The following is a 27,057-nucleotide window of genomic DNA, read 5'->3' as shown; positions in this document are numbered from 1 at the left end:
TGAAGAGAAAGTAAGGTCATTGTCATGTAAGAAAAGTCAGTGCAAATACAGACACCCGGGGTGTCATTTTCTGTGTTTGCTCTTTTCTTAAAGGTTGCTATTGACCTTGGTTCGATAGAATTTGACCTTCATATGTACAGGCTATATTTCAAAGAGAAACAAGCGCCTTCCCGCCGCCGCTGAGCTTACCAAAGGCTTGTCGGCCAGCCTCGCCACGCAGGTAGGCTTTCGCTCAACGCGTTCGTGCTGTGGCACCTGTGGCGGCCTGTTGTAACACCGCAGGTCGACTAAGTTTCGGGGGTATACACAGTGGGAGGGGTGGGAGGGTGGTGGAGGCGCGTTGGACGCGGTACGTGCCTCCGTTGTGCCACCGCTGCAGCCGCAGCACGCTTGGCTGCTCGCACGTCGACGACGCTGCGCAGCCGCGCGCTCCCGCGCCGTGCCTGCTGGCCTCCGTCGTGGGAAAAGATAAGGAACCTGCAGGAGCCGCCGGCGGCGGGGGGGGGGAAGACAAACCCTGTGGGACGATGTCTCTGTCTTGCTTGTTTTTACTTAAGTTTTGTCGCCTCTTCTTCTTTCGGTCTACTCTGCCTCCCGCTGGAATGGGGGGGTTCCGATGTGCGTGCGCGCGCGCATTTTTGGTCTCCGCGTTGTATTTTTTTTATTATTTTTTTTTGTCTGTATAGCTGCGGTATCTGGACTAAATGTATGCCCTCGCTCACCGTATACCTCCTCTGTCTCACCGCGCACGTCGCCTGCCGCGCGAACCATTGCGCAAAGTTGCGTTGTCGCTTTCCGTATTTCCACCTTTTCTTTATCTGTTCCGTGGCCCGGCTGCTTTCGTGTATATCTCTCTTCCCCCCTCCGTGTCTGTCGACCTCGTATATTCTGCACGCCCCCTTTCTCCGCGTGTTTCGTTGGATTGTGTGCCTATTTGCCCGATGCTCGCGGGCGGCCAACGCGAGACACGCGCACGAGTTTTGCGAACTTGGGTCCAGGGCACCCCGCCCTCGAGGATATATATTTTGTTTTGTCTTAGTTTTTCACGAGGGAACTATTTCGCCGCTTAGATACGCCAGCCTCCTTTATCTGCCCTCCGAGCGGGACCCGTGAGAGCTGCAGGAACAGGAATGATGAGCTGGATATGTACGTGGAGCCTCGCGTTGTAATTACGCGGGGGCTCGGTCGGTTGAGAGAGGGAACTGAAAGAGGTGAGGGTGTAGTCGTCGGTTGATGAGCGTGCGGGCTCAGGTGGCACCAGCTTGGCGGCAGTGACACCACTGGCTCTATATACAGTATATCCCGGTGCACTGTTCTTGCCTTCGAGCGCCGCGCCGTCGTTCTCGGTGTATGGTTGTAGCAGTTTGAGCACTGCCTCCGAGTTCAGCGAGCATCTATATATAGTCTAACTTTCTCCTGCTGAGGACGAGGTCGCGAGGTCGACTCCCTGCCACCCGCGACTGTATTCAGATGGCAGCGGAGTGGAGAAAGCAGCGCTGTACTTGCACTTGACTGGTACAGCTGACGTATCCGTTCTGCGGTGAAGCCGTTGTAGCGCATTGTAGCGCCCGGAAACTGCGGTGGTGTCCGGTGTTGCGATCGCTATGTCGGTTTTGCTTGCTCTACAATGGCTTCACCGAGTATCAATTAAGTAGCCCAAGAACAAGTTATCTTTAGCTACCGTTTCGTGGGGTCGCCGCGTTCATCATCCTCCTTACTGTTTGTCATGTTGGTAGAATTTTCTATGGAATTACGTGAATTTGGGCCAGATATCGTGTGAGTGAGCCGTACTTTCCAAAGTACTGTTATTTCATGGCCGTCGAGGCGACGCCTATGTGAAATCACTTCGAGAGCAAAAGCTATAGCTGAGCGTGCCTCTCTGGTAATTGCCTTTTCTTTTTTTTTTTCTGTCATGCCTTCTTTTTTGTCTTCACTCCCGGCGTCCTTTTAGCCGTGCGGAGTTTCTAACTCTCCGCACACTCGCAGTCGCGACGCGGGAACCGCTCTCTCCTGTGCCTTGCATGACAGTGAGACATTGGACGGGGTTGCGCAATGTTCCACCCGAGCATTGCAGCCCAGCAGACCTTCATATTCGTGTACGTGCGTGTTCGGCGCACTGCGAAGCAGTGCGTGCTGCACGACGTTCTCGTTAGAAGCGTCTCTGTTGCGGCTGCCGCCCCCATTCCTGCCTCCCCCACCCCCTTTTTTCCCGCGAGCACTCCTATTACGCAGCGTGTCCGTAAAACTGAGCTACACAGGAACGCGCGCTTGCACCTTTTCCTCGGCTCAGTGACGCGCGGCAAGTGTCTACGGCGGGGGGGCGCGCCCACCCACCACCCCACGCCCTCCCCCCTCCGCCCACTCTCTCTCTCTCTCTATTTCTCCTCCCACCCTCGGTTTCTCTCGAGACGGGGGAGAGGTAGCCGAGACACGTACTACAACGCAGAGAGCAAGAAAGAAAGAAAACAAAACAAAAACTGTGGGAAGAGCCACGCAAGGATGCTTGAAGGCCAAGAGTTGGTGAAGGTGGAGGTCTGGGAGGATGAGGCGCGGTGATTCTTTGAAGAACGCGGCCCCCTCTCCCTCCACGCCCGCCCGACCTCCCTGTGCGGCTGGCCCACTGACTGACGGGGACTCATCCGTGCGTGAGACTTGGCGGAGGGTGGTGGGGAGCCTTGGCGAAGTTTTGAGCAGAACTGTGCGTGCGTGCCTGCCTGCATGCTCGAGGAGTCCGCGTGTTGCTGCATGATTTCGCAGCGGCTGCTGCTGCTTCGTGTTACTACTACTGCTGCTGCTGCGATACTTCGTGCCTTTGGCGCCGGCGGCGGTGAAGTGGTTTCACGCCGCGTTAGGGCACGCCCTCGTTCTTTATTCATTTTTGTCTCGCGCTTCTTTTTGTAGTGTGCATTTCCCCCCGGCATTTCGTGCATATGTTAATGTGCCTCTTGAGGCGCTTTGCAGTCTTCGATTTTTCTCTATTTACTTTTGGTGGCGCAAATATTATACGCGTGTAGCGCACGCGTCTCTTTCGACGCAGCTGTCGGTGGAGACCCGTTCTCTCGCCCACTTGTGCGCATGAATGGCAGTTTCCTTTACGAGTTTGTGGCCGTCGGCTGGAATAAGCTGAATTAGGACTCGGCCCTACACTCATTCACTCTGCCAAGGTCCACGGTCGTCTTTTTTTTTTTTTTTTTTGCGCGCTATTACATTGCCGTAACTATATACCGCAGCTATACTTGCAGTAATTTTATTTAAGGAGCTATGCCAGCTATGCAAATTCGGCTTGCACCGATGCCTTATTTTCCGCACTACGCGGGTAAAATTATTCAGAAAATATGAACTTATATCATTTAGGTTCCCAATTTTCGCTTTTGCGTTGTACATTTATATGGCCATCTTGACAGTGTCATTCTAAGCATCTCCTATTGTTCTTTTTTTTTTCTCTGCAAGTTTTGTTTTAGAAGATACTCATCCTCAAATATGTTTTTGCTATGTGCGACTAATTTCGCATTCTCACAACAGTTTCAATGAGGGCTTGTTCGTATGACATCGTAAGGTATTCTTATAGCGCACGCGAAAACAAGAATACACGCGCGCACGGTGTTATAACTTCCAATGTTAGCAAATTATTTTTGGAAACCAGACGGCACATTTATACCGTCTGCCAAAACGCGTCACAACAGCACGTGCAGAATCTTATGAAAAGATACGAGCAATAACGAAAAAAAAAACAACACACACACACACACTAGAAACACTACTCTCGCTGTGACGTCATCGATTTGGATGGCACGTGCTAGGGCCTAGTACATCGTGTTCTGAAGCAGCAAAACGTCGAACATGGCAAATTTCGAGAACCTTTCCTGAGCTAACGGTGAAGGAAACACGAAAGAATACTTTGAAATACGTGACGTAACATTAACGTGCACCGGTGGTGCGGTTCTCCCGCAAATTAAGAAAATACAACTTCGACCTTCATTTTTCTCTTCTATAATAATCAACCTATCGTTGTGAAATTAACGAAAATAGTTTTCAAAGGAGAACTTTATCGGTCTGAATTGATTTAGCGTTTCCCTTCGGTATCCCATTAAAGCAACGACAAGTATCCACATCTTCACTACTGTATACCGGCCGAGCGGCGAAGCTAGACGTGTTCGCCAAGGCAGGAACTCGGAAAAAGCTGGAGTGCATTTTTCGTCCCGAGTTTCTCGCATCTTTGCTTGGCGCATGCGCACCCGTGAACGCGGTGCTTTTACATGCGACAGCGCTGGCTTGTTTTTCGGCGCGCGTGCCGCGGAGAATCATTTTGGCTGTCGCATCGTCTTTTTTTTTACGTGGAGCTCGGCCGCGCAGGCCTACACTGCATTGTGCCTATAGCTAGCTGCACTTCTGTCCTTATTATTTTTTTTTCTGCTTTGCCTTCTTTCTTGGCGTCCGCCCTTGAATCCTGCCAAGTTGCGTCTTCGCGCTCAGCCCACTCTGTCGGAGGTGGTGGCGATATCTCTCCGAAGCCTTCCCATTGTTGTTTGCCCGCCTTTCTGCCGTGACGCGTATCGCTTTCAGCTATAGACGCAGGCAGATCTGGGCGGAAGATATATATCCCTGGTGCGCGGCGTGCGTGACGCTAAAACTCTCTCCTCCTCCCATTGAAAAGAAGGCGCGCGTCTCGTTCGCGAGCTTTTGATCGTATAGTGTGTGCGTTTCCCTCGATTGAATGGCGTTCCATACCCGCCTTCGTGGGCTTGCTTCGAACAGCCGTCGCTTTGAAAGGCGAGCAGCAGAAAAGGGACGACGACAGGTCCAGGTATTCGGGTCGCGCCGGATGCACGCCTTGGAGCCCGGCGTGCAATACGGTCCCTGTAATTATAGTGTTCCCCTATATCATATATGCTTGGGGGCAGAAAGGTTTAGCTTAACTGCGTGTATGCAGCGTATTGTCAGTGGATAGCCTTAGCCTGTGCGAAGCGTGTTAGTTTACTGAATATACCTGCACGCGGGACTGGAGACAGCTGGAGTGAGCCGCAGCGCTTGTGATGGCGCCATTTGGTGCCTGGTAAAATTTCCTGCTGTAGACAGCGCGCGTCCAAGCGTGATCAAGCGCGCAGAGCCCTTCTATTATTTTTGAAGGCGACAAATATATAGACTCCTGATTATAGCCTAACATTTTGATAAATGTTTTCTCGTTAATTGGTGCACAATTAGCAGGAGGCTAAGCGTCGCCCGATGAGGATGCGTTTATTATTGTGCGTGTTCGTTCTTGCGTTCTCTACCTTCGCTTTCGTTCTCTGTCCTTCGCCACTCACTATATGCTCCTCCCTCGTAATCTCACTGATGTTTTTCACTCACGATTTTATTTCTATGTACGTTTTCTCTTCTATAGAGAGCACGCGGGCGTTGCATGTGCCGGGCCTAGCTGTTGCCAGGTGGCTCTCTTCTGTCTGTGATTGTTTCATGTATGCAGTAATAATAATAATAATAAAGGTAATCTTACATATAGCGTGGTTCGAGCAGCCTTTCCTTGCCGCCGCATGCATATATAGTTACCCGTCTCCTTCATAGGAGCGGCGAATATGCTCCGACGAAATAAAGGAAAACGCACCGACGAAGGCCGTTCTTTTCTATATAGTCGCCTATACTAATAATTAATGCTTACCGCTTACAGCTGGCTGCGCGTGTTCTCGTCGGCCTAAAGGCCTCGTGGGATTAAGAATGAAGGATATACACGACCAGAGCGGGGCCTTAACAAGCCTTTTCGGCGTCGTTATTATAACGCGCGTTCCGGAATAATTCCCGCCCTTGGCACGCTGACCCGAACGCAGCGCTCGGTTATGTGGTCATATAGCGCGTTAAGGCATTCGCTCGCTGTCCGCGTGCGTATGCAAATGCGTCTGCCGAGTTTGCATCTGGATATATGCGCGTGTGGGTTTCACCGGGTGTATATAGCCGTCTCTCCTGCTTCGGTGTATACTACAAGAAAGCGGCGAGATACCAAATTAAGTTTCGGTTTCCCGTTCTCGTGGACCCGGCGCTGCTGTTATGTGTGTGTCTCGATATCCCCTCAAAATGAGATACATGCATGCCGCCGTTCGTATATATGGCTGACACCGCCGCGGTTCAGCGCCAACCGGAATCGTGCCGCTGTGCTATTTGGCGTCCTTCTATATAGATGCATAGGCGGCGCATTATTGATCGCCAGGGTAATGAGAAAAGTTCTTGCGTAAGAGGTGCACGCGCCGATCTTTTCTGCGCTGTTTCCGCGCGTATACTTCTTTGTCGAGCGTTTCAACTCAATTACTTTTTTTTTTTTTTTGTTAGCAATGACTTCTCGGCCTTTTTCGTCCACTTCTTGTCGTTACTTTCTTTTCTGTGTATGTGAGAAGGTCCGCACATTAAGATAAGGTCGTCGCGCAATATGCGCTGCATGACCCTGTGTCCACGGCTGCGTAACTCTTCGTTGGAGTGCGCTTTGTTTGGGAACTGTATTCGCGGACGCGTCCGCGGTATGGATATTGGCGCATATTGGTACATGTAACCCCCGTGGGGTTCGTCATATCGTTATCTCGTCCTCGGGATAATGCAGGCTGCGTGCGTTAAACCGAGAACTGGAACCGGGAACCGGAAAGTACAGTGGGGGAGGGAGTTATTGCGTAGAATATACATGGCACGCATATGGCTTGCTGTCGCCTTGGAAACGTTGTGTTTTAAAGGTCGCGACGTGATTATACCGCGCACGTTTTCTTGTTAGCGCCCTCTTTCCTACACATTTTTCCCCCTTTCTTTCTTTCTAATCGATGCGCAAGACGCCACTGCGCAGAAATAGAATACATTGGAAAGGTTGCGACGAAAACGCTTATCGCCCAGCAGTTGCCGCTTGGAGGATTTTTTTACACTAAAGGGCGAATTCGCATCGGCGAATTTTCGCGCGCCGTGTACCTGCGCGTGCCGCTACTATAGACGGCGAGAGCTGGGGTATGCACAAGGCGCTGGCAGCGCCGGCACCGTTTTGACCAAAAGGTTCGGTCCCGTGTAAGGGCCGCCCCTCATCAAAAGTCAGGGGGAAAAGTGTGGTCCTGACACGAGTTTATACAGTACTTGAGAACGAGGGGCTGCATTCACCAAGCTTTTCGTTCGTAATTTCTTTTTTGAGAACAACTCGACAGCGTAAGAGTTCTTAGTGAATGCGAGCCGAGCAGCTTTGTGAATTCGACCCCTTAATTGTGTCGCAGGTTCTCGAGGATGACCTGCACGGCTGCAAACGCCGTGTCTATATAATGCGCGCGCAAATATTCCTCGAGAGTCTGGCTCGTTTCCACACGCTCACACTGCCACACGTTCCGTTCACCGTCGTCGGCACCGTCTCCCCGTATACTACATTATGCTATACACAGTCACTGTCACTCAAGCGCCAAATGCGCAACGCGCTCGCACACGCAAACAAACAGTTACGCTCGCGTGCCTTGGCGTGCGGAGCCGATGCAGAGCTGCGTGACGTACTATACAGTTCGCGATAAGAAACCTTGCGTGCCGAACGTTTCTTTCCTATCTTTGAACGGTGTAGCAATCTTCCCGAGCGCTGCAACGGTATATATAGCCCGTTAGGGTTCACCGACGAGGAGGTGGTGCATCGCTATCTCAGAAACCGATGAGGAGTTCATTTTTTTTTTTTTTCTGATCGCTTACTTTCTTTACCCTTATCAGCGATCGCCCACGCCGCTCTTGAAAGTTGCTGGCTTCGTGGAGGCGGCCTTGCGTCGGTCTTTTTTTCTATATCCGTTCTCCGATAACATGTAGCGTCGCACCTGCCCGTTCGGTCCGAGTGCGGTTGGGAGGCGATCCGCCGACGCGCGACGCGTGATCAACTCGCGGGGTGCGCTCTTTTAGAGCTCGATTATTGTTTTGCGGCGGTGTTTAGACTACTAGCTCTGAACAACGTCATGCGCGCCTACACGGCTCTGAAGATCACCAGGGTCGACCCGCTGCCTTGGTACGCGCGACCGCGGGTGAGTTGTTTGCGCCGTGTATTTTTTTTTTTTATCTTGCCTTTTTTTGCCGTGTATATTATCGTGCAGCTAGTATTGTCATCCGAATGTGTATAGCGGTTTGCTCGGTTTTGCGGGTGCACTTATCTGTAATCAAATATTTGCCTGCCACATTGTATCTGCTTCGTGTTATTCAGTTTACGCATCATTCCAGCGTATATACTTACTGCTGTGGTTTAGACCTGGTCATCTGCAGCTTATCCGTGGATTATCCTTGCTCACCGGTCTCCGGGCTTGATGCTTTTTGCTAACCTTTTTAAGTGTCTGGTGTATACTTAATATTAGAGGGACAACTGCAGCCGACGTTATTCTTTCAGACATCTTGGGGCATGTTTGCGGTAGATTTGTAAGAATTTATCAGCAGGGTAAGTAATAAACTGCAGCGCAGATCCGATTTGGGTAAGAGGGATTCGATGATGCCTAAGTGCTAGTAAAACTCAAGATCAGGCCTTTCGTTTAACTCTGCTCCATGGATTTTAAACAACTCAGTTGAACACCGTTATAGCCACCGCGCGGTGATTTCAGTATTGAATGTGCGGATCGATGATGTTTTTGAACTTATGCAAGCGTAAACCTGTCGGCAGCCACGCAATGGTCGTCAAAATATTTCTGATCCTTTTGTTTGTATGTGTGTGTGTGCTTTGTTTTCACGTTGAGGACAGCGCGGTGCAGTTAAGTGCGTTTTATCCGAACAGCGCGCCACAAAATGTCGTCGCCAGCTGCGCTGCTTCAGCGTATATAGTGGCGTAACCGGGACATTAATTTCGGGAGGATTCCCACTACGACAGCTACGCTGCAGATATGTGTACGCGCATGTGTCGCAGCCCGACAATTTCGGGAGCTGCGTGAGAGCCCTCCTCTGCTGCCGTGTTTATCTACGTCTTTTTCTGTAACCCTATAGGTGTATATGTCGTATACGAGCTGCTCTAATTAATGCACCCTAATTGCGTTTACGCCAAGTATTTTCGTGCAACGTTCGCAGTGTACTTGCTAATTTCGCGGCATCGTCCTAAAGATGAAGAGAAAAAAAGTTACCTGACTGAGTGAATGGCGATGCCTGTGGGATCCGGAGGATAAAACTTTACTGGTCTGCCCGCATTATTATTTTGATGACATATTGCTCTATAAGCGCGGTTAGGTGAAAGTCCAAGTGGTTACGAGCGCGTTATGTTCGGACAGTTGGTGGATATATCAGTCGATAGTTGTGTTGCAGTGGGTTAGCAGAAGAAGAGACGGACAGAGGGAGTCGGTCTTTCCTCCGCTGACCTTTTGCGCTACTGCTGTACGCGTGGCTCGAGTGCCCATAATGGGCGTCACTGTTTTTTTTTTCTTTTTTTTTTTGCGAAGGAGCAGGTAATTATTAATGCGAAAGCATTGTGTCCCATGAGGTACAAAAGCCGGCGTTGTCGGCAACGAGTGGTACCAAAAATCAATGTGACGTCATCAGCGTCTTTTACGACGTCAGTAGTAATACAGAAGATAGTATATGGAATAACGACGTAAAATACAGTTAAAACTCGATCTAACGAAACCCGATTTGACGAAGTTCCCTATCTAACGAAGAAGTTTCCATTCTCCGGCCGGTATACCCATAGGGTTCAATGTTGTCATCAACCCGAATTAACGAAACTAATGACCACTAAACCCGATTTAACGAAGTTTATCCTCAAATAACTGAGTAAAAAAAAAAAGAAAGCGATGATTTCTTTGTAATTTTGACAGAGACGGGTTTTTCTTCGAGCGTGCGCACGCTCTAACTCTATCGCAATAAAACATCCAGGCACCGTAATCACGGTCTTTGCGCCCGCGTCTTTGCATATCGTAGCTTAATTCACGTGACCGTCTACCTGGCCTGCATTGCACAAGTAATTCGGGCCGCCCTCGCGGATTTTTTACACGCGCAGGCGTGGGTTAGCGGCAAATACAATGCCGCGTAGCTTTTGGGTGTCGCTACGTTACAATGTTAGATATCGAAAGACCGAAAGATCCATTTCTCGATTTTACGAACTTCCAGATTTAACGAAATAATTCGAGTGTGGTCATCGCTTCGTTAAATCGAGTTTCAACTGTAGTAGCAATTATGGGTAAATAAAGTGAATTGCCGTGACTTAGAGTGAAGTAGAGTGAATTAAAGTGGATTAATGTTGGTACAAATTAGAGCAGGGTGTATAAATGTGGGTTAAAGTAAATTAAGGTTGGTACAAATTTGAGCAAGGTCGATTAAGATAGTTGTGAAGGACACGTGACCACGTGAGACATTACGTATCAAAGGACGTAACCAATTAGAGAAGTCATGATGCTTTCGCATTCAAATCACGTGAGGATACTTAAGTGACTGAACTTTTTTTTTTTTTTTTGGGGGGGGGGGGGGGGGTATTGCACTTATTATTACCAAAAGTCTGCCTGGGGATATTTGCGTTTTCTATCTCTCTCTTTATTTCATTTTAGGTCTCCTTCAATAATCTTGAATTGCCTATGCTCCTTATTACCCGTCCAGGGTAGCCAGCCGGTTTTACACTATATAGCTTAACTGCCTGTATGCCGCTTTCTCTCTTATTTCTCCTTTGCTTCTCCTATCTCATTATTCACTTTCTTTCATTATATTCCATTGTTCACTTTCTGTCGTTATTACAACACCAGCGGAGTCGTCGTAGCCTTCTTAATTTCGTCATTGCATTACCCGCACATAGCATAATACTCCGTGTCCCGTCTGTGTCCGAGGCGCGCGTGCGACCCCTTCTCTCCCACTTTCTCTCTGTCTCCCTCGCTCATGTTCTTCAGTTTGCTCTTATTGGACCGCATTGAAAAATTGTGCAATTTGGCGGTGCGCGCCCGCTCCCCCCGCAGCCGCAGTGTCGGTTATTTATGGCCGGCACCGCTTCCGCATCGTCCGCGCGCCGTATCCCCTCCCTCTCCCCCTAATCCTCCTCTCCCCCTCATAATTTTTGCCGTGTCGCGGCTGTCGCCGATTATGCGACCGATACGGGTGTGCACTGCGATCGAAACGCAAAGTAAGGCTGTGCACAGGGGGGCGCATTTTAATGAAGTTTGAGCAGTAATTTTGGCGCGGCTTTTATTACTCTTGCGGCCACCGCGTCGGTGCGCGCTTGTCTGTAAATGTGTGGGTTTCAAAGTTTACGCGGCGCAATTTCTACGCGGTTGGTTAGTGTAACTTAGTGCTTTTTTGTGGCTTTTCGCAGCGTATACGCTTCTCTTGCTTTTATAGTATGGTTGTGCTTGCGAAAGAAGCGCGTATGAAATTATGCGACGTAAAGGAGGGAGTAATTTAAGGGAACCGGCCAGTATACGCAAGTATTGTGTCTGGAAACGAAACTGTCTGCTACGTTTCTTTCTTTTTTTTTTTTTTCGTTCATGTTGCTTTAAACGGTTTCGCTGTTCTTAAGAAAAGCTGCGCGGCATCCGCATGTTCTCAGCCTTGTTTCTTCACTTTTTTTTTTCTCGCGTTTTTTTTTTTTTTTTTACTAAATGGTAAACTGTCATTTTCTAACCTTAACCACTAAATTGGCTAAGGTTGGAAAGGTTACAGTTTCCTGAACGGAACCACGTAGAGTGCACGGCGCAGACTTTGCGGATAAATTTTGCAGAGCGAAGCGCCCTTTCCAGCCGCAGACAGTTATTAAACTGTGACTCAACGTTTGCAATAAATGTATATGACTTCACTGTGCAAAAAAGCAAAACGAAAATATTTCAACCGTCTTTTGTATTCTTTCCCTTTCTCGCGCGTTGATATAGCGTAAACATTCGAAAGCCAGAGGGTACTGAAATGTTAACATCGTAAACAAAATTTAAAAACTGATTAAAAAAAAAGCATGTAGATTGCTTGGCAGTGTCGCTCACGTACCGTGTCGAACTTGCTTCCGAATGCTGGTGTAATACACAGGTTCAGGCGAAATGTTAGTGAAGACGCATTTCCGAAAGTTTGTCGTTGATATATAGTGCGTGTCAGGACAACGCGAGTCTACCATATCTGAGCTGAAATCAGAAGCGTCTTCATCGCAATGTGTTGTATAGCGTCGAGCAGATAGATGGCTGATGGAGCTCAGCGCGCAGTGACAGAGTCTACTGCGGGAGCAGTGGGCCCAGGCTTGGAGACCGGATGGAGCGACAGCAGCATCACGCAACCGGCGCTGCAGTCAACCGGGACGAGGTTATCGTTTGAGGACGAGGAGTGGCAGAAGCCGTATACGTAGTCCTGTCTCTGGACTTGTAATCAGGCTGGGAGGATGACGAATGAGGATTGATCGATAGTCCGTCACTGGGCGGTTTTTGCGGCTGACGAGCTTGTCGCAGTCGTGGCAACACAATAGCGGCTGATTAGGTTTTGCTGCGGCTGCTCTTGCTCTGATAACGAGTTACGTCTTAATTAGCAAAGTCGGATCGTATAGTGTTTTTGCTATCTGTACACAATGTGTGCAGCGGTGGTGGAACAATGAATATCGCTGGATCGAGCCAGCGTATACCGACAAGCGAAGCCCCGTGCCTTTCCAAATGAAATCGTTTTCCATGAAAGTTTGATTACGCATTATGTTTAGCAAAGCGGTCAATGTGGCTAGCTGGTGGACGTTCAATTTATTGAGTCGTCTACGGAACAAACTAACGGAAACGATAAAGAGAACCGGCCAGGAAGAGTGGATGGGGAAGGGGTCCACTTGTGTTCCTCTTCCTGGTTGGTGTTCTGTTCATTGCCTGTATAGTTTATGCCGTGCATAGCGCAACAACAGCGAACAAAGTACGTTGCGTGCATAAGGCAGTGAGTTACAAATGTATGTCCGGATTAACCGCGCTGACTCGACGGCGTACAGATATCGTGGATAATTTTTTTTTTTAATCTGTCTTCAAGAATGTGGTGCAGGTAGACGACGCCGCGCGGTTACTCTTCTCATTCATATATAGATGTGTCCTAAATATTGTAAAAGTTTCAAACGAAGAACAGAGAAAATAATATAGTGACAGCAGCTCACATACACCAACACGACATGAATCATCATCATCATCAGCCTATATTTATGTCCACTGCAGGACGAAGGCCTCTCCCTGCGATCTCCAATTACCCCTGTCTTGCGCTAGCGTATTCCAACTTGCGCATGCGAATTTCCTAACCTCATGACATGAATACGTGAAAACAAATATTCCTATATGCAGTTCACCAAATTCACATGTTCGCGTGGAAGCACAAATGACGATCCTCGTTCGACGGCAAACGCAGCACCTGCGCACACGCGCTCAAGAGCCACGAGAGCAGAGCAACAATAGGGACTGAGAAAAAAAAAAAACGATTATGTGCACATTGAGAGAAACATAATTTATTCCCGCAAATCCAGCGTTTTGACGTGATCAGAGTTGCTGGATTCATTTTGCTCGATACGATGTCTGGAATGCGAGCAGTGTGCTTGTGTATGCGCATCGTCAAGAAATCAGGCGCACACGTCGTCCGCGTCGACGGCAATTGTGGAATGTGTAGATTTTCCCGTAGAATTCTCTACAAAAATTTGTCGAGACAAATCTGGCGCTGGTGTATATAGTCTACGGGAGCTACAAGTATGATTGTTTAGCCAACGTTTGGTAGTACATGTAGCCTGTGTGGGAAGAATCGCTATTACAAGGATTTTTCTGCACTTAGTCTTTTACCATGGCTTCAACCGACATTGCGACTTTTCAAACTGATCATTTTCGACAAAACATTGCGTTATAAGTGCATCATTTCGCAATGCTTGCGTATGTGCGCAGAGACTAATCGCGCTTCTGTGTTTCGAGAACTGCCGTAGCATGGAAATTTGGAAAGACACAGCGTAACAAATAACGTGACGAGAACGTTTGAATGTATACAAGCACGAATATTTTGACCAAATCCGTGTGCTATAACCATCATTCCGGTAGAAGCTGAACGACCAGAGTTGTTCCCACGAGTAATTTTTGTAGGAAACCATTGATTTTTCCGAGAATAGCGGCGAGATACGCCGTGTTTCGCCGTGGAAGTGACAGGCGGCGCCACTGTTGTCTTCGCTGTTGCTTGCAGTACTGTAACCGTAGAGCGCGGTACGTCATTGTGACGTCACAGATATTAGTGTTCTTCCAAATGAGACCCGTTTCTTGCCTGGATCATTTTCTCCATACTAATATATTTTTTGTTCACTTAAAATGCAAGGTAATGCTAATTTTATCGGTAGGCAGTCGACTAAACTACAGGAGGTGAAATGTCGAGATCAATGACGTCACTGGAAGCTGGTGCTATATAGAACTTCGAAGGGGCGCCGCGCGCGTCGCCACCGGCTGTCTATAGCGTTGTTGCCTATTTCCTGGCAGACAGAGTCATCGCTCAGCGGAAAAGTTAGTTTTTCGGCATTAAACCGGCTTTGCTAATCCAGGTTAACCTATAATATCCGTCTTTACTGTCCTTAAAAGCGCCGTGATTTTCCTGCACCAACGCATTCGCTCAATATGCAGAAAGCAGTGTCCGCGTTTATAATAATAATAATAATAATAATAATAATAATAATAATAATAATAATAATAATAATAATAATAAAACACTGAGGTAAGAGCGGAAGCGATCACGCTGATAACGTACAGACGCGCATTTTGCAAGGCGAGTGCTGATCACTATGCAGAATTCCGGTGACAAAGAGTTAACAAAGAAAACAGAGGGACGGGGTATAAATTATACGGGTTGCGCGAGGTCGCGAGAAGGCTTCCGAAATCGCCCTGAAAGGAATAAATGAATCGCTCGCTCGTGTAGCGCGCGTAATCGCCGCGTACACGCCCCAGCCATTTGCCACCGTTACAAATGCCGCGCGCCCGGGACGCTTAATGGCGACCCAGAAAATCGAAGGAGCGCCCCTTGGAGACAGGTGACGCTATAGCTGCTTCTGCATTCGTTTGCTCCTGCCTGTCACTTTCTCTCTCTATGTTGTATTGCTATTTCCGCGCGCTTTTATTTATTTACCCCGCATTTATTACTCGCGACATCCTTAAAGGCTGCCGTATAGCTTCCCTGCGAATGAAGAAAATGGGAGGGACAGAGAGAAAAGAAAAGCGAAGTCGTTGCCATGTGGGGCGCCTTCCACTTCGCCGTGTCCGCATAAAAGCCCGTTATTCAGCGCACTTGCAAAGCTGTCACTGCGCGTGACGTGTTATGCGCTCCTCTAGAGCTCCTAGGGTGTTATATGTCATGCAAACGCATGACAAACACACACAAAAAACAACAAAAAAAAACGATAAAGTTTGTGCATGGCGGGCTTGCCGAAGCATCGTGGTTAGGTACACGCTTGCGGTCCCCTCTTCGCCGTCTCGCGCAGCGGAGACTCCTTGTTGCTTGCGACTCTTTGTTTATGCGTTAATTCTTCGCTTTATATCATGCTTCCTCTTTCTTTCTTCTTGTTTTTTTTTTTTTTTTTTTTTTTTTTGTCAACCTGCGTGCTTCAAGTTTCTTTCCTGCTTTCTTTCTCGGCGGTCGTGAAGAAGACCGTCAGTGCGGGCGACGCGTCCGCGGTCTTTACAAGGCGCGCGCGCGCTCTGAGAGGCGGGAATCTTTATAAATGGCCTCTCCTCGGTCCCGGCGGCGCGTCGTCGGACATTATAGGGTGAGCGGGGGGAAGAGGCCCGCGGGCCGCCGTAAAGAAGTTCGCGACTTTTGATCTTTGGCCTTCGCCGTGACTTCGGCTCCCCGACCGAGACCCGCCGATGGATAATCTATTACGTCCAGCCGTCGAGTACGCGAACTTCTCCAGGTCTGCATGAAGCCGGGCACGCCGTTGCGTGCTTCTGGGTAGGCGATGGTCGTTGTTAGTTGGGTACCGTTTATGAACGACGGAGAGAGAGGGGAGCGGGGAGTGGGGGCAGAATGAGCTTGCGGCGGCGGAATTTCCGGCGCTTCGGGTTTTAACGGGCTGGCCGCGTGTTTTGAGTAATATGTTATCTTGTATAGCGGGGTTTGTGTGTGGTGTGCGATATATATATATCTCCGTGCCGCCCGCGTTAGTCACAGTACGTTTCTTTTTTTTTTTTTTTTTTTTCTCACGGAGAATCACGTTTTGGCTAGGCCTCCCGGCGGTTTTCCGCCTTACTTCTGTAAAGAAGATGTCGTTACCACTCTTTTAGCTTGAAGCGCCGTTTAGGGTATTAGGTCGACGTGTTCTGAGAATATTCGGGAGGCTCGCGGCTTGCCTAGCCTCCTTCAGCCACGAATTATGTGGGGCTTTCGATAAATGTGTCAAAGAAACGCAGTTTTATTACAAGGTGCTGCAGGCTCCTTTTAAAGAAAGCCAAGGTAGTATGGAATGGTTCTTTGCGTATCGTCTATAGTGAGTCCCGGTAAGGTACTCTTTAATTACATTTCCACTCATTATACAATCACTGGTGTTGTGTTTTCCTTTTTCTTTCTTTTTTTTGTGAGAATTGATTCATCGACTCAGTAAAGTAGTTGCTTCCTTAATTGTTCGCTACGGGCACTATGAGAAAGGAAAAAAAAAAAAAACTGTCCCTTTACCATTGCTAACGGAACGCTTCACATCGAACATCCCGTCAGATACTTTTGCATTCATTCATTCATTAAAGTGATCTTGTGTAGCAGTAGTCGGCACACTCATGTGAAAAGGGGCCGGAAGTAAATGGTTCAATTTACTCTTAGCTCAGTGTTCTCCCTTTCTTCCTCGCCCCTATACTGGACAAGAGTGACAAAGCAACGAGTTCCGCACACAAATGTGTGTGCTTTGTGACGTAAGCGGATATACTTTAATTAATTCGCGAAATATCGCCTTACATTTCTTAATTTTTCTCGTCTTAATAGACAGTTTTAGTTTAACGTTAGCGTAATGGCGGGGTTATCGGAAATAGCGTTGCCGTTCCGCAAACGAACTTTGCAGAAAGAGAGTTTTAGCATAGCGTGATAGCGTAGTTTACGTGCGGGACGCTATTCCATTACGCTTTGAATTTCGCACCTAATTCTATGTGTGTGTGTGTGCGTCCGGAAGGTGCGATAGGCAGCGCAACAGAAGCCAGAAGCACGTTGTATTTTTACTTCCCCTGTCCGCCGATCTGCAGCAAAACAGACAAGCAGTGCAAGCTTTCTACCATAGCCTCCGAAATGTTGCCATCTCAGAGGCCATATGCCGTCGTCGCGCCTATCTCCCAACTTTACCGACAGGTGGCGCTCGCATCTCGGAGAAAATTTCTTTCGTTAGGCTTAGGCGCGTTCGAAACGAGAAGCGATCTCGAAATTTCCTCAAGATTAGCCATAACACTCTCTCGGTGAAGCGGCATGAGACTAAGCAAAAGCCGTTTACGCAGTCATTTGCTACGAACGAAGTGAATTCTACAAAAACAACGCCAAATTCAGATCGAAGCGGGCGACCGGGACCGCCGCCATGTTTTACGTAAACTACGTCAACCACGCTAACACGGTAACGTTAACTCTGAGAAATAGCGTGCGCGCGGTAAACGGTATGGGTCGTTTAGCGTTGTGCGCATGCGCATTTCGATCCCGCTATTCCGGTAACCACGCTAAACTAAAACTGTCTAATGTCTTGTCAAAGTTTCTTACGCAACGCACGTCATCACTGGGCACACACGTTCATCAGCGAGCAAGATTTAAATAGACGAGGATTCTACCAAGCACCGTTTGCCTGGCCAAGGACCGATCGAGTTATGTGCCGCTGAGCGCATGTTGCGAAACGCTTGCCTTTATTTATTATTATTATTTTTTTTGTATTCGTTCCTCTAATAGCTTCCATCGCGTGCACCCGTCGATCTCTTTCCCTCTGTCTCTATCCTTTCTTTATCTCCAGCTTCGTGCTGGGCTGCTGTTCGTGCGCTATATGCTGCTTAATGGCTGGCTTATCTGTTACGCTAGTACGGTTCATGCGCAATATTGCGCTACGGCATTCGCGGCAATATATAGACGGTCAGTGGCCGTTTCTCTTGTCCCAATCAGCTCGCTTCGGTAATCGGTGCGGCAAGGTTATACCCTCTCCGCTATTGCACCGCTTAGGTACGATTGCTTACTTTCTCTCTCTCTCTTATGGCGCTCCTTATTCCAGCCTAACAGATGCACCCCAAGATGGCGTGCAGTCCCCCCTTTCTAAGTAAACTTCGAGTTGCAGTGAACGTTTATTTGTGCGCTGCTCCGACATGGAACGTCTGATCTGAAAACGCCGGGAGTGTATTTGAAATGCATACATACATACATACATACATACATACATACATACATACATACATACATACATACATACATACATACATACATACATATATATATATATATATATATATAGCGTTGTGTTCGTTTTATGGTTAGCTTTCGCATTCCTCTCTTTTCCATACCTGTTGCAGGAAAATTCAGAAACACTATATTGGCGAGAGCTTTTTTGTTTAGCCGAGTCGGCGCTTCCCGAAGAGGTATACGTGCGCATGCAGTGCTTTTGTTGTCGCGGATGTGGCGGCAGGAAATAAATGTCATTTTCTTCGCGTTCGTCTGCATCGGATCGGCCCCGGGATTTCTTTTTCGGGAGCGCGCGCCGGGGGTGCCGACCGCGAGTCACGCCTCCTGCTAGAAAGCGCACCCGGCCGACGCTATAGCGGCTCGCTGTGTGCGCTCTCGGAAATGCGGCGGGGGGTGTATGCATACATGAATGCAGCGTCGGTGGGTGCTCGGTTATGTGGACGGAGCACTTCAGGTTTGATATACGGGGCCGTCACCCGCGATAAGAAGCGGGCGATGCGGGTGCGCGCTGTTGCTGGCGGCCGATGGACGGGCTCCGCCACATGACGTGTTTCTTTATTTCTTTCTTTTACAGTTTTTAGCAAGTTTTGGCAGACTGCGTCTGCCATTTTTAACAGCGAAGCTGTGTTAGCCAGCCGTAAAAAGTGCGCGTATCACGAAACTATCATCATCAGCATTGGCTCGAGCGTCGTCGTCGTCTTCCGCAGCTGGTTCGTTGGCGCCCCCTCGGTTGGCGCTCGTACTCGTGCTCGGCACGCGCTCGTGCCACTGCTCCCGCGTTCGTCGTCGTCTTCCACAGCTGGCGGCGTGGACGCTAATCGTTCCAGCGTGCAATTTAACGTCTCTTCGGTCGTCGTAGTGGGGAGGCAAAGCTTTCAATAGGCCGCGCAAAGCTCGTGACACAACGAAGCTGGCCGATCCATTGCGTCTCCTGGTTGTAGCTTGGTTGAGCTTGGCTATGTCGAGGTTGAACTTGGTTGTATCTAGGTTGAACTTGGTAGCAGCTAGGTTCGGCCTTGGCTATGCCGGTCGAACCTAGCTGGTCGGCCAGCTTCGCTCTCTCCCCAGCATTGCGCGGCCTAGTGCAAGCTTTGCCGTTTTTTTTTTTTTTGCCCTACTTTTGATACCCTGATCTAGCTCATGTTTAGAGCAGTGGCAGCGGCGTACAGTAACCGCGCTTTTCAAGTATGTCGTTCGCTGCGTATTGTGATGCATCGGGACACGCGTACCTGAAACATTATTAAATTTAATGCGTAGACTAAGGTGGGAGGCTACACACATAAAAACAGCTGTTCTTAAAACAGAAGCCAGGATTGAAATAACCTTTTTTCCTGATTAATCATGTCTTATGTAGCTTGGCCAACTGTGTAAAGTGTGAAAATGGTTCATTTTATTTGTTGGCAGCTTATCTGTGTCATAAAATGTGTTAAAAGTGCTAGTCGCGCTAGTAATAAGGAACTAATGAATTACCGAATTGAGTAAGGCTTTGGCATTTATGTAGCTAAGTGTGGGACCTATGCAAATAACTAGGATAAATGTAATGTGATAATTGGAAGTCATTTTCGAAAAACTAAGGAAAGTGAAAAAAAAATTGCCCATTTCGACGAACTTTATTTGCTAAATGGGTGCAAGTTCAAAAATATTGCATCAATTTCTTTTGTCCTAGTTCGTTGCACGCAACTGTGTGTGAGGAATGAGTGCGCAAATTTTCATTTCAAAATTTTCAGCCAGAAAGAAAGTTATCAATGTTTGCGTAACATGAGGTAGAGCAAGATCTTGTTTTGGGAAAAGCGTAAACACGTGTTTCAAATCATGTCAAATATGTCAAAAACAACACATATATACAGGCCTAAAAGGCGCCATGTTCATAGCTGGCGCCCACATGAGGCGCACTATAGCCTCCTTTTGTTCGTGTGGCTGCTCGTTGACAACGTAAAATGAAAAAAAAAAAAACAAAGATAAGTATTTGGAATACTATTTATATAATATTTATACTGATTTTCGGAAACAGTGCAGTGTGGTTTCGGTTTCGCAAGATGAGGGTATGCGTTGGAAAACTCGCTGTAACTCCCGAACTATAATGATGATAGCCTGCAGGATAATTTCTTTTGCAACATGTTTCTGAATGTTTTGGCATGTATAAAATGTAAAAAAAAAAAAAAAAACAGCAACTAAGAAATCAATATTGTGCACGAACTGTCTGCCTCAAGCGACAGGGAAGAACGCCGGCCGCTGCACACATTTTGTGAAATGCGTGCTGCATTAAATCTGGTGATATACAACAGTTCACGTTGTGAACCATGCTTGTCGATAGCGCGGTGTTGATGGAGGCGCATTTGCGTGCTTGCACTCGCACGCGCACGCGTTCACCGTCGAGTCACGTGGTCTAGTATATATGCTGACTCAAATTTACCGCATACACGGATGCCCTTAGATAGCGTAAAGTATTTTTTCCTCGTAAGCATCGCGTTGATCTCAATGTGATCCTTCGGCACTTCCCACATTCTCGTGCACGCGGACGCTGGCGTCTTGCAATGGACGGTATGAACCACGAAAATTGCCCCCCCCCCCCCCTCCCCCTTAATAAGGACATGTTAGTTAACGGGCTTGTGATACGCCGAACACTTCCGTGCGAATCAGCTCAATCAGCCGTTTTACGAATCAGCGCACGTTTTTTTTTGTCGTGGCATGTAAGAAACGCCCACGTGACAACTGCCTGCATGTTGTGGTAGCACTTCCTCGTAATCGCCCGTGTCTGTATATACACGATGTTCCCATGTCTCGTCTCTGAGGCAACGCGCGATATGAATGCTTTATTGCCGTCAAAACTTCGGAGCAACGCGACGTTTATAGTTGCTTGCATCCCCCGCCTATATGATACCGGATCCTTCGGTGCCTACCATTGTTCTCCATAGTAAACGTCTTGTGTGCTATAGTCGCGGTCGTTCACTTCGTCTCCGTTCACTTCGTGATCCCCTCGGCGCGCACCGGTGGGTTGCGTATAGGCAATACACGGTTCCGCTTGATCGGACGGTCGCTCTCTCGGCGTGCGAGGAAGCGGAAAAGAGCGCGCCCGCGTTTGCGGCCACCGCGTCTCGGTGCGTGACGGTTCGAGCATGCGCTGTCGTTGTACACCTATATACTATAATACGTGCAGTGTTCGGTACACGCTTCGCGACAGGTCGTCGTTCGGTAGTGCGCGGATGGCGCGCTGCGGTTGCGTAATGCGATGGCTAACCCTAATTGTTTCGTCTGTTGCCCTATAGGTCGGCGAGCCGAGGTGTCGGTGCGCGGTCGCCGTTACATTGTATATCCAGCGAAGCGCGCGCTATTCGGTGGTTTCCTCGTGTCACGGTCTCACGGTGACGTGGCGTCGTGAGAGGCACGGATGGTTTTGCGCACTGCACGTTGCCCGAGCGCTGTTTTGCAGTAACCACGTACGTGCTGTTCCTTAATTCAGCGCCGAGATGTGCATTGTTGGTGAACTGATTGTTGCCTCCTCTGCAGGCGCCTGGTGCCCAGTTGCTTCTTTGCGGCTGCGATGGGTGACACGCGCTATTTCGCGGTCACGCCACTGTATGTGTCCGCAACTGGTCTGTCTCGAAAGAGGAAAAATGTGCGCGAGTCACCATAAAGCATTTTTTTTTCCGCGCCGTGATAAAAATGGGCTCGTTTTCCCAGAAGGCGTACTTCCGGTCGAACCTGATTGGCACCCGGCCGGGTTTCTCATTGTGGAAATCGCATTCGGTCCACCGGTGGACCGTTGTTAGTATTCGAGTATGTTCCAGAAGTGTTACGTCGAGCGTATATATGCGTTTGTAAACGTTCATGTACGTGTTTTTACTGGCGATGTTTGATCAATTTCCGCGTCAGATATAGCAAGCGCATTGTGTTTTAGGCGGATTAGTGATATGTATGTAGAAGGCAACAATAAAAATGTATTGTTCAAGTTTCAAAAAAAGAAACCGCCTTGCTGGTCGAGCTCATATGTATGTTTAACACCTATTGCGTATTTGCAGGTTAAATTTGTTTATAAAAGAGCGATTTAATAATTGCGCAAGATTATTGGCAGCTATATAGGTCAAGAGTCGACTACTGCAGCTTCCCCATTCTGTTTGCTAGCCGCTGTTCCGATGGTTCCGACCGCAAGGCCCTGAGGCCCTATGTGTCTAAAACACGCCTCGAATTTCTATCCAGATGAAGCGACAAAATGGGTTTGTGTTTGAGCGATCGGTAGCGCGATGCATGCTTTCGATACAGATACATACTGATTGCGTCGTACTACGCGCTGAACCTGTCGCTCTCGCAATGTTTGCTCTGCGTCTCGCATCCCACATGTTATTTATGAACAGCGGAAACGGCCGAGCCTCTTTCGGATTGTTTATGCTAACTCTGGCTTCGGAAGGCTTACCGAAAGTTTATATCAAACACGCTGTCAATATAACGGCTAATGAAGAAATTGCGGTCACTGACCAAGTCAAGGTGAAAATAACGCAGAGACGTTTCGGGACCCGTACGGCTTCCTCGATCACACTCCTCATCAGTGTGATCAATGAACCCGTGCGGGTCTCGAAACGTCTCTGTATTATTTTCACCTTGACTTGGTCAGTGACCGCAATGTCTTCATCATCATGTTACCCGCCCAAACGAACTTTCATCGAACTCTTCACTACATATGTGGCGGCCGGCTTGTGGTCGCCATACCGTCAAGGTATGGGTGCGCAAATTTGACCTCCGAGGCTTCGTGTGGCGAGCACTCTCCCCCCTCCCCTCCAGCTTCGTTCGTCGATTTGGCGGTCAGTTCATTTCCATTGGCGTCCTGGGCGGTGCACGCGCGAACTAGAGACAGAGAATGGGCGGAAGATGAGACGCGTCCGTTGCGGTATGGAAACGTCGTTTCCGGACTTCCGTTTCCGCTTTCTCTCTCTCTCTCTCTCTCCTCCCTCGGCAACGCCGCCCATGCGGGAAAGGTGCATTGTCAACTCCCAAACTGCATCTGCAACGAAGAGCGGCGTACTCGAGGGCGGTTCGTTTCGTTGAAGCGGGCGCATGGCTGGTGGTGGCACGCAGTCGAACACCAAAACATATAGCTTCTCTTACGCAATTATGCGAGAGTGAAAAGTGAGAAATTAAAAAAAAACAGAAATCGGTTGCGTGGTCGCGTTATATCGAGTATGATCGGTGATGTGCCCCTGTTCGCTGTGTACATGTTGAAGGACCTTAACGGTGCCTCAAATTGCGGTCTCGCGGCGTAATCGTTCTCAGCCTTGTATAAGCAGTATACGGACCCGCAGACCGGCAGCGTCGGTACCAGTGGTACAGCTGCGGTACCGTCTCGTAGGACTTCATCAACACAGGGTAACAGAACGGTGATGTCTTTCTTCTTTTCATTGTAACAACCTTCACAACGCTTGATATTGATGAGCGATTGATGGGATCTGACGCAACGTTGTAGCTACACGAGAGATGCTGCGGGTGAATCTTAAGCGTGCGCCCAAAAGCTTGGCGCGCAAGCGTTTTTGCAGCCTATTTCTCGAGTACGGTCGTTGTGGTCGGGAATCGGACCAGAGACCTTGCACTCGGCGTCAGATGGCTACAGCCACTTAAGTCTTCGCGGCTGTCCCTACTACGAGGACTCTCATTGTCGATTCGGTCGGTGTTTCCTCCCGACTTTCCTCGCTACTTCGCATCTCCCCATGCGGTAGAGGGGACGCTGCGACTGTTTTCTGTCGTCATTAACTTTCCCGAGTCTTCTCACGGAATTAGTCGTTGAAGTCCGGCGCGGCATTTTTATATTGCACATCTTCTTAATATTTTTTTTTCTCCGCCGCCTAGATTCCGAATGGTCATTTGTCTCTCTGCCGACCTGTGGTTAACGAGCTCGCGTCGTAACGAACGAAAGTTTCGATCCTGCGGCTCCTTGATTAGCGGAAGCGCAGAAAGCGGACCGCCGATGGGTAAGCAGACCCTGCAGCCGAGGATAGGCAATTAGCCTAAGAGAAGTTGAAATGGATAAAAAAAATAATAAAAATAAAAATGAACAGAACGAGGAATTAGAGGGAGCGGAAACGTGTGGGCGTGACCCCCCATGGTCGTTCGATTCTCCTTCTGCGATTGCGATCCTCCGCTTTTTACGAACTCTGGTCTTTTTTTTTTTTCTTTATTTCTTCATTATATTTGTCTTTTTCTTTACGGCCGTTCAGAAATAAAAAAGAAAGAAAGAACGTGAAGAGTTAACGAAGCTGTTTCTTGTCGGTTTTTCTCTCTCGCCACGTGTCATTGGACAATCCCGAAAGGTCAAAGTAAACGGAACACGGCGAACCGGGTCGGTTTGCTTTCCGTTGTACACGCCACCATCCATTTAGCCGAGCAGGCCATGCAGGACCACGGCAGCGGCGTGCGCCGTTCTGCGCAAACTGTGCCGCTCGCTCTCTTTTTGTCGCACGCCTCATTAGCAGCGCGAAACTCTCCGCGCGCCCTCGCTGGCGCCCCGCCCGCACTTGGGCAGCTGGCGCCGCCTGTTGGCGTAGGCCGGAACTGGGAGCATAGGCCGACGCTGCGTTCCGCCGCAACGTGGCGTTAGTGTTCTGTTCGCGCCTTTTTTTTTTTTTTCGTCTGAAGCCAGAGGGTTCCTGGACTAAGGAACCTTCCCACCTCAGGGTGATACCGGGCCTCGCTCCGGACACTGCTTCAACAATAAACGTTTCTCTCTCTCTCTCTCTCATACGTCGGCGTCACGATTATAGTGTGGTCCCACTCCCTACTTATAGTTTGCACAGGCAGTCGGCACGTGCGATACAGGCATATAATGTGGAAGTACGCAGCCTCGATTGAAGTGTGCTGGGTCGTTATAAAAAAATTAAAAAATAGGGAAAACTACAAAAAATAATGACAAAATACGGAATAGAGCGGGCCGAACAAACGGGCTTTGCGCTTTTTGTGCTTACTTTTATTTTTCTCTTTTGCTCGTGTTTGCGCCAACTGGGCCTTTAAGCGTCCGCGTCGACGTTCCTCGTCGTTTAGGGTGTGTTCCTCGTAGATTATGGGTTGTTTCTCCGGGTCCAACCGTGGCGTGTGGGCCAGAACTCGCCTTTATTTTATTTTTTTATTTGTCAACGACTCGTGTCTTCCATTATAGGCCGCAGTAGAAACGGTCCATATTAACAACCGTTACGAACGCGATTAAATTAACCTTATACGAATTATTGTTGCAAATGCCGATATCCAAGTCTTGCGCGGTAGGAGAGATTATTTTGTTTTTTTCTTTCCTAACTGGAAGGGACGTTACGACGCTAGCCTAGCTAGTACAGCGCAATAATGTGCCTAACATGAGGCATTTTTTTTTGCCTGAAGCAACGCATCCAAGTTTTTTTTTTAACCGGGGTTCGGCTTTCGTCGCTGGATATATATATACACACATTTTTTTTTCTAATTAAACACATACTAGTAACGCATGCGAAGTAACCCATTCGTGGCCAGTACCCCGGAATGTATGGGCTACTGTATGGAATGTATGGGCACAATGGATGTGAACTCTTAAATGTGCTTACATATGTGTTGTACTTTGCTTTGCATACGCCTCTCATCGACATTATTCCGACGACAAACACCACACGTCGCCCCTTCGACCTTCTGACGCACACAGCTACGGCCGACGAAAATCCGCTCCTGCCATCGGCTACTGCTGCAACCTACATAGCTCACTCTCAAACAAGCATCGCGTCATTTAAATCACAACATTGCGTTTGATCTATACGCGTTTCCTTACGCCTGAGCGGCGCATAGACATCGGCGTGAGTGTCACACGGTGACGTATGGATAGGAAAGTTTGAGAACCACTGAACTGTAGGCCTAAAATTTGCGGGGCGTGAACAATTTCCATCGGTTATTTCCGGTTCTGGCGGTAAATACAGAAGCGAGCGTCGAAAAGAAATGATTGTCTACTTATGTACGGTATATACCTCGGCAGCACCAGCAGCAGCAGCCGAACGTATACGTATTCCGTCTTGCTTTCGAACGAATTGTTGTTCATTTGTCTTTCCGCTTTCTTTCTCTGGCGCGTCGGTCCCGTGGACCGTGTATAGTGATGAACGTTCTGTTTTTTTCCTTTGTTCCACGGCACGTATTATAGACTGGAAATCGGCGATCCGCACTGTTTCCACACCAACTCGCCTCCGCTGTGCCCTGTGTGCCGCTCGTCTCTCTCTCCCCCCCCCCCCCCCCCTCTTTTCGGCGCGCTTTTTCGACGCAGAGGATGAAATAGTGTTTTGTAACGAGCCCTTTGTCCAACTCAACGGCACGCTCCTGCGAGCCGGAGAAAAAAAAAAAAAAAAAGCGAGCGACGCATTACTGCCGCCCTTCGAACCTTGGTACTTTGTTTTTCTCAGTCTCTATTTCTTCCAGCGCTTTGTTCTTCATTCGTCGATATTCGGAGAAAGCGCGATCGAACTCTGCGATCGCGCTTCTGTAAGAATCGGATATATTCCTGTCTCTTTATCTATATATCTATCTCTGTCTGTCGCAGCTTTCTCATTCCTCACTTTATCTTATTATTTTTATTATTGCTATAACTTATTTCCTGCCAAGTGGGGGGAAGTGGGCCGTGGATAACTATATATATACCCTGTCGTCAGTCCGTCCGTCCATCCTTTCCCGCGTATTATTTTTTCTTTCCTTTTGCAAACGCTTCTACTCCGTAATTTTGTAACCTTCTTTCGTCCTGTTCCTATTGTAGGTTGGTTCCTTCCTTCTACAGTTCTTCGTTTTTTATTATTATTA

The 27,057-nt window shown here is 48.5% G+C and overlaps 1 protein-coding gene across 2 annotated transcripts in view; it reads left to right on the top strand.

Moving 5' to 3' along the window:
• The window catches only part of LOC119445658 (transmembrane protein 47), a 91,744-nt gene that overhangs the window by 13,948 nt on the left and 50,739 nt on the right, over window positions 1-27,057 (top strand). The window contains exon 1 of one of the 2 annotated variants that reach the window (XM_037709930.2): window positions 7,853-8,000. The exons of the other annotated variant lie outside the window; for it this stretch is intronic. Within the exon in view, the coding sequence (XP_037565858.1) occupies window positions 7,935-8,000 (66 nt within the window). The 5' untranslated portion in view covers window positions 7,853-7,934. Of the gene's footprint in view, window positions 1-7,852; window positions 8,001-27,057 lie in introns of those variants that run through there. 2 annotated transcript variants of the gene reach the window in all.

The sequence above is a fragment of the Dermacentor silvarum genome, chromosome 3 (genome assembly GCF_013339745.2).
Source record: "Dermacentor silvarum isolate Dsil-2018 chromosome 3, BIME_Dsil_1.4, whole genome shotgun sequence".
NCBI classification, from domain to species: Eukaryota; Metazoa; Arthropoda; class Arachnida; order Ixodida; family Ixodidae; genus Dermacentor; species Dermacentor silvarum.
This window is presented reverse-complemented; position numbering and strand designations above follow the sequence as displayed.